The sequence below is a fragment of the Sinocyclocheilus grahami genome, unplaced genomic scaffold (assembly GCF_001515645.1).
Source record: "Sinocyclocheilus grahami isolate Dianchi unplaced genomic scaffold, SAMN03320097.WGS_v1.1 scaffold228.1, whole genome shotgun sequence".
Classification (NCBI taxonomy): Eukaryota; Metazoa; Chordata; class Actinopteri; order Cypriniformes; family Cyprinidae; genus Sinocyclocheilus; species Sinocyclocheilus grahami.
This window is the reverse complement of record NW_015505407.1, coordinates 985,143-992,144: the sequence shown is the minus strand read 5'-3', so window position 1 is coordinate 992,144 and position 7,002 is coordinate 985,143. Positions and strand designations below refer to the sequence as shown.

The following is a 7,002-nucleotide window of genomic DNA, read 5'->3' as shown; positions in this document are numbered from 1 at the left end:
TTGAGATGACTGCAGAGACGGATTCTACATTTGTGAGATGGACACACTCCTGTTATTTTCAGTTTATCGGAGAAAAGGATAAGAATGCTTAGCAATATGTGCGACACCAAACTCTCAACATGGAGAAATAGCACGAGTAAAACCTGGAAACACCTGGGCTGGTGCCACTAACAGTAAGCTATCGGAGAGAGCTGCGGGGTCAGAGAAGAGAAAAAAGCGGCGGACGAGCGCAGACAAGCAACAAAAATTAAGTTGAACTAAAAATAACAAAATCTGTTTTTATTCAATCATATTCTATATGTAAAATGAATGAATATGCGAAATATTTGACTTAAATAGCCTAATTAACAGATTAACAAAACGAAAGGAAAAGACTGAGAGATATGCTGCTGAGTTTGGTTGGCGCGGCGCTCTACGAAAGTCCACGGAAAGGAAACCGAGATGACAGAAATAAAGTAAACACATTGCAGTTTCGAATGATCTGTATGACCAAAAATGACGGAGTATTTTTGTTGTTGTTCCGCTGTTCGATCGCGCCGGCGCCTCACGCACACACGGCATTGCAAACGTTGCAGCCTGTTCATTATCAGAATAAAATTCAGTCAACCAAACATAGGTTAACTTAAATAGTGCGTACTGCGTAGTAGCTACAATCGGTGCCGTTCAGCCTGAGCTCGGGTCAAAGACACGTGCTCATGTGACCAGGATGTTTTTAAGCGCGTTATAAGCTTGGTTTACATAATAAATAATAGTTTAGCATTCAAATACATCGCAAATATGTGTTTTTTGTGTTTTTTATATACAGCAGCTTCGAAAAAGGCATATTTTAGATTTTTTTCCCTGTGGTATAAACTTCTCATATGCCACTGTTATTAGTAATATAACTTTAATGCCAACTGTCAAATAGGCCTATGACACTTACAAATTAATACAATTTATGAACGCACATAGAAAAGAGAGATAACCTCCCCGTGCTGAGATGCGTCGTATCATGTGTAGACCATAGCTAGAGATATTGTCAAAACAAAGCATCAAAAATTGGCAATATTAAGAGGATTTAGCATTTCCAAGTAATGCAGGCCTGTTACTTTCTTCTTATTATTAGACCTATTATTATTATTAGGTTACTTTTATTATTAAATGACATGAAATTATATATATTATAGCAATAATTTCATAGCGCATTAACGTATGGCGCGCTGTGAGGATAATTAAAATTTAGGCTATTAGCTTAGGCTACTCCTCATTGAAAATGTTTTTTTAAACGTTTTTTTTAACAGGTCTTTTAATTTATACAATTGAATTAAAGGCCTATAATTAAAATTATTAACACTGCAGTCATCAATGAAAATTAAGAGCAACTTTATTTCATGCACAGATTTTCAAAAACAACCTGTTTAACCCGAAATACGTTTCTTCTCATGTTTTTCATTATACGGGCCACAAGATAAATATTAAGGGAATAATTTAAAACAGTTATATAACCTACCATCATCAGCCTATATTGAAGTAATTTTGTCTCTTGTTGTCTCAGAGAATATGCGCCGTTAATGCAGCGTTAGAAAGCTCCGTCAGTTTTTTTACTTTCACTTTCTCTATAGAGAAATTGTAGTGAATTGACTGACGTTCACCGGCATAACACAGTTTGCGCGTTGCTTGCTTGTGTTGCTTGACCCCTCCCCCATAATATCAATCGTTTATAGGCCACATATTAGGCAATTTTTTTTAATGTTTATTTTTCAATGTTAATGGGGGGGGGGCTGTGCCCGGGCTAAGCAAGTTTCTGATGGGCCCCGTCAAGCCCTGCCCTAGCGCCGCCACTGATTAGCCTAATTCGTTTTGGCTTGTTTAGCAACTTATATTTTTCATTCTTGTTTTCTTCTGAAACCGTTCAAAATAGGCTAGGTATTGTGTTTATTGTTTGTACATTATAACATTTAGCTTTATTTACCGGTGTTATTTATGAATGTAATAATGCGGTTTCTGCTTATCCGTGTTTTACCTAAACTACAACGTAACATAAATGTAGACCTACATACCGGCATCTAAATATGATTTTATAATTTTATGCTATATAGACCTACCACACCCTCCACTGGGTGTTGAATGAGCAGCAAAAACTACATTTTGGCATTTTATAATACTTCTGTGGATATTTTGGTGAAAGTAACTTAAAAGTATGTAACGCATTACAATGCAGAGACAGTAATATTGTAATGTAACTAATTACTTTCAAAAGACAGTAACTAGTAATATATAATGTATTACATTTTGGAAGTAACTTGCCCAACACTGTTCATGTGAAGCTGACATATAAATGATTTGGACTATATTTTAGTTTTCTTATGAGTTTGATTTTATTTGGCTAATTGCCAAGAATATTAATAACTTTTATGTCAATGAAAAAAACCCTGACATTTCTCCGTTGATTCTTGTCCATGAATGCAGAACGAACTTTTTGATTAGCATTTTTAAGAAATGGGCGATAATGACATCGAAGAACAGGACACTTTTCCCGTGCGGATGGACGAAGAAGGTGATAATCGAGGAAGTCCCAAGAGAAGAGGTCGGAGGGTAGAGAAGTTTCAGAAGAATTTTTCTAGATGGATGCTTCCCGAGGAGTTACGGGAGACGTATTTGGAGCGCGCAAACTGCTGTCCGCCACCAATCTTCATCATCCTCGTCAGTTTAGCGGAGGTACTGCAAAACATCAACCTTTGCACCAGTGGAATTTGATCTTTTTGGGTAGCTGATAAATGTAACTGTCACCACAGTTACTGTTTTTTAAGACTCTATTTAAAGTTTGTGTGATCTTAGGTCTTTTAAAGACGGTCTCCAGTCATGTCTTCTGCTGGTTCATTTGATCTCTTAGCTGAAAACCCCTTTAAAGCCAGCCAAAAGATCAGGCTTTTAAACCAGATAGCCTGTAAGTCTGGAAACAATTATATACTGGTGTAAGCTGTTTTTGTTCAGAAAGGTCATATATGTAAATGTTAGGCTAAAATACAATATGTAATAATGTAGCCTAAATGTTTATTCATTGAGCTGTTTGCAGCAACCAGTACATTTCCATAATTTGTGAATGTTTTCGTTGGGATGCCTCACTCCAGGGGCGGATCTACCGGGGTGGCAACTACCACCCTAAGAAAAAGCTGTGCCACCCCACAATTATCCATTATCACAGAAAAATTTAAATGTAAGCAGTGTTTCATGTGCCACTTTTCAGCCGCGGCGATAACAGAGTACGCAAATTAGTGGCAAATAATGGCAAAAAACACGTCTTTCAATAAACTGTGCAAACAGTGTAGTAGGCTAGTCGGCTTCATTAACAAATGACTCATGAACCGGAGTCAAAACCACAAAGCGCGGCCCAGTTCACTACTAACGAATTGTTTATACATTTGTTCGTGATTCAGATAATTACTGCTTCTCAGCTAACTCAGAAGTCCTCTGAAAAATCTAATCCGCTCGCTCCACTTTCACCATGAATATAAGCCGTAACAATAACGAAATCAATAAGAAGATGCCGATCACGGAAACAAATAGCAGAGGTAGGTAAGAATCTAGTCGTATTGCAGTTTTCTCGATTGTTAACATATAACTGATTTTACTTGGCACTTTTTCCCCAAACAATTAATTCAGTTTTCAAACCAAAGACACATTTCTCAAAAAGTTTAACAACGAGTAAGTTAAACATTAGGTAGCAAAACTGATGACACATCAATCAGAATCTCTGCATCCTAACAACGGAGAGTAGAGAGAGCTGAGTCAAGCATGATCTACAGGGGTTTTATAGGCCTACTACACAGTATAATTATAGTTCAGTGCCAGTACATTAGATAATGGAAATTTCACTATTCTATATGTACAGTAAACTGTAGCACGCTGTACACCTTCAAACGTGTGACTGTCAATTTTTGTTTGTAACCATTTTTTATGTGTACTGCATTTTTGCAGAACTGAGAAATGACTGCCTAGAGTTATAGCTAGTCTTGTGTCAGGAGAGCAAGAAAGTGCTATAGTACTGTATACTGTACTGAAATTTGGCAGAATGTGCAGATGATGCTAAATTTACTTTTTTATTTATTTTTTACTGTACTGTATTATGGTGCATACCAAGTTCATACAATTCTTTGCTATTTGAACTTTTCTAGTGCTTTTCATTTACTGCAAGATTACTTTACTGTAGTAAAATGAAAACTATTTTCTCCCAAAAGTTCATTGCTGAATTATAAATCTGTATCTGTAATTTAATTTATGTATACTGTAATAGACATTGAGCTGCAAAAATAATTCCTGAATCCTATTAAGAGTTTTTTGTTACAGTGTTATTGATCTCAGTGTTCACTGGGCAGGAATGTCATCTTTATTTGAATTGTGTGTAAGCATTTACAGTCTTTTTCAGCTGCTTACACACAAAATCTTTACTTGACACACAATTTCTGAAACCTGACACTCAAACAGCAGAACCACACACCAAATCTGCAAAACCATACACTAATTCTCGGCCACTGACTCAGTTTTAAATTTCATAAAACACTTTTTGCACACTATGCAACACACAAAAATCTAACAGGAATTAATATTATGGCAAAGGTGTTTGCAAATGTTTGCTTTTGAGATGTGTTTGTGATATTTTGAATGCAGTGCTTCATTTTGCAAGAGATGTGAGGCATTTTGCGTTTTGTGTGTGCAATTCTTGGATTTGTGTGTAAAGTTTGGAAAAAAAGAGGCAAAGTTTTGTAAATGTGTGTAAGCTGTTGAAAAAACCCTGTAAGAAAAACTGTAATAGCTAGATTGAAAAGTTTGAAAGACAAATTTATGCTGGCTTTTCTTAAAGTCTTGTTTAAAAACGTAAATGGTTTGGTCAGTTAAATGTTCTAGATGTTTGCTAAATTGTTGCTAGTTGGTTGCTAGGATATTTTGGGTGGTTGCTAGGCTCTTGCTATGCAGTTGCTGGGGTGATGCTAGAATATATGCTTGATGGAGTTTGTTCTGGATGATTTCAGACATTTCCACCTCTGTTAATGACAGAAAATCAAACATTGTTTTCAAAACTGATCCAGTTTCAGTGCTTTGATATTGTATTTCTTTCTAATGTTAGGAAATTCAAGTTTTTGTTGCTCTTAAACTTGCCCTAAAACGGGATTTATGCCATCTAAGTAGCCTATGTAATTTTAATAGAACCGCATGTCTTCTTTAGTGATACAAGCTCAGAAAAATGTATAACCTGTTGAAGTTTTTTATGTTGTGTATTGACTTGGTGCCGTGATGGATATTGAAATGTTGTTATTTATTTTTCATTTTAAACAGTATAGATGATTACTTAATGGTAATACAATATTTGTGAACACAACTGTGTAGGTCAGACCATAAATCCCCAAAAACTACACTCTAAAAAATGCTGGGTTCTTTCAACCCATCTTTGGGTCAAATATAGACTAACCCAACTTTTGGGTTAAAAATGTAATGTAAAAATTTAACCCAATGGTTGGGTTAGTCCATATTTGACCCAAAGTTGGGTTGAAACAACCCAGCATTTTTTAGAGTGTATGCATGGGGGGCTGGCTTTGGTGTTGCCACCCCTCATAGACCCAATGCCACCCCTTTGCCACCCTAAAAATTATTTTCTAGATCTGACCCTGCCTCACTCTGAAAGAACTGAGATTCTTTTGAGCGTAGCTTTCCACTTTTCCATTTCTGTTTGGCAAGTCTTAGCCACAGAGGTTAAAAAGCCAGATTCATCCTTGTTTCCATGGACATTCCTCAAAATAGACCTCTAGTCACTGACAATCAGTGTCTTGAAAATGAAGAAACTTATGAGACCTTCCATTAGAAAAAGTCATTTTTTTTCATTAAGTGATTAAGAAATCATATCTTTTAATAATTTAAACATCGTTAATTTGATTTATTTTGTACTAACATGATGTACCTAAATATGAGTTAAATTCTGCTAAGCCAACATCTTTCCCATTGTTACCTGAAATTTTCCTGCTACAGTAGAAATGAATGACTTTTGAGACATTGACACAGACAGTTTTTTTTGGCAAATGAAATAATGAAGTGACAAATTTTCAATCTTTGACAGTTGGGAGTGTTTATCTACTATGCGGTATGGAAGCCTCAAAAGCAGTGGATAACCCTGGGAACAGGGATCTGGGATAGTCCTCTTACCTATAAGCCTGAAAATCGTGAAGAGGCGTGGCGGTTTCTCTCCTACATGTTTGTACATGCCGGGTAAGGGGCTTCATTTATTCAACTGTATTTTTAAAATGACTTATTTTGAGACAATTATGGTTGTACATGAAAGTGCTCAATAAACAAAACTGTATCTGACATCCAAGTTAGTACCCTGTTGGTAACTTTTTAATATATCTGTCTTGGTTTAGTGTGGAGCATATATTGGGAAACCTGATAATGCAGCTTTTTCTGGGCATTGCTCTGGAGCTGGTGCATAAGGGCTTTGAAGTTGGCATGGTCTATATGGCTGGGGTCCTCGCAGGTGGGTTTGTGCATTTTGGTAAATTTGATTGGGATACAGTCTACAACCAGAGTTCACTGCATAGGATATGGTATATCACACTGCAGTGCACTCTGTTTGACCTTCCATTTTGACATTAATGAAATAACACAAAGCAATTGAATATCAGTCATAATTTAACTTGTGTTTTGTGACTTTATTATTAGTATTTGATTGGACTTCAAACAGTTAGTGTAAGTTATGTGATAACAGTAAGGTATTAATTTTTATTCTAAAACTGCTATGGACACTGCATATTGTTTCACATACTGTTTTTTACAAAATAGTATTTAATATAAAATACATACTGTGATTGGCCTCATTTGTGTTGCCGTTGATACAAATTTATACTTCATTGTCATAAAAAAATAAAAATAAAATAAATAATATATATATATATATATATATATATATATATTAGGGCTGTCAGTTTAACGTGTTAACTTAATTAATTAGTTATGAAAAAATAACGCGATAACGCG

General features: G+C 35.7%; 1 protein-coding gene across 1 annotated transcript in view; it reads left to right on the top strand.

Annotated features, from left to right (window-relative positions):
• The first annotated feature begins 2,478 nt into the window (after positions 1 to 2,478).
• The window catches only part of LOC107597139 (rhomboid-related protein 2-like), a 7,225-nt gene continuing 2,701 nt past the window's right edge, over positions 2,479 to 7,002 (top strand). Inside the window, exons 1-3 of the mRNA XM_016288082.1 lie at positions 2,479 to 2,697; positions 6,089 to 6,237; positions 6,390 to 6,502. Coding sequence (XP_016143568.1) covers positions 2,479 to 2,697; positions 6,089 to 6,237; positions 6,390 to 6,502 — 481 coding nt within the window. The remainder of the gene's footprint in view (positions 2,698 to 6,088; positions 6,238 to 6,389; positions 6,503 to 7,002) is intronic.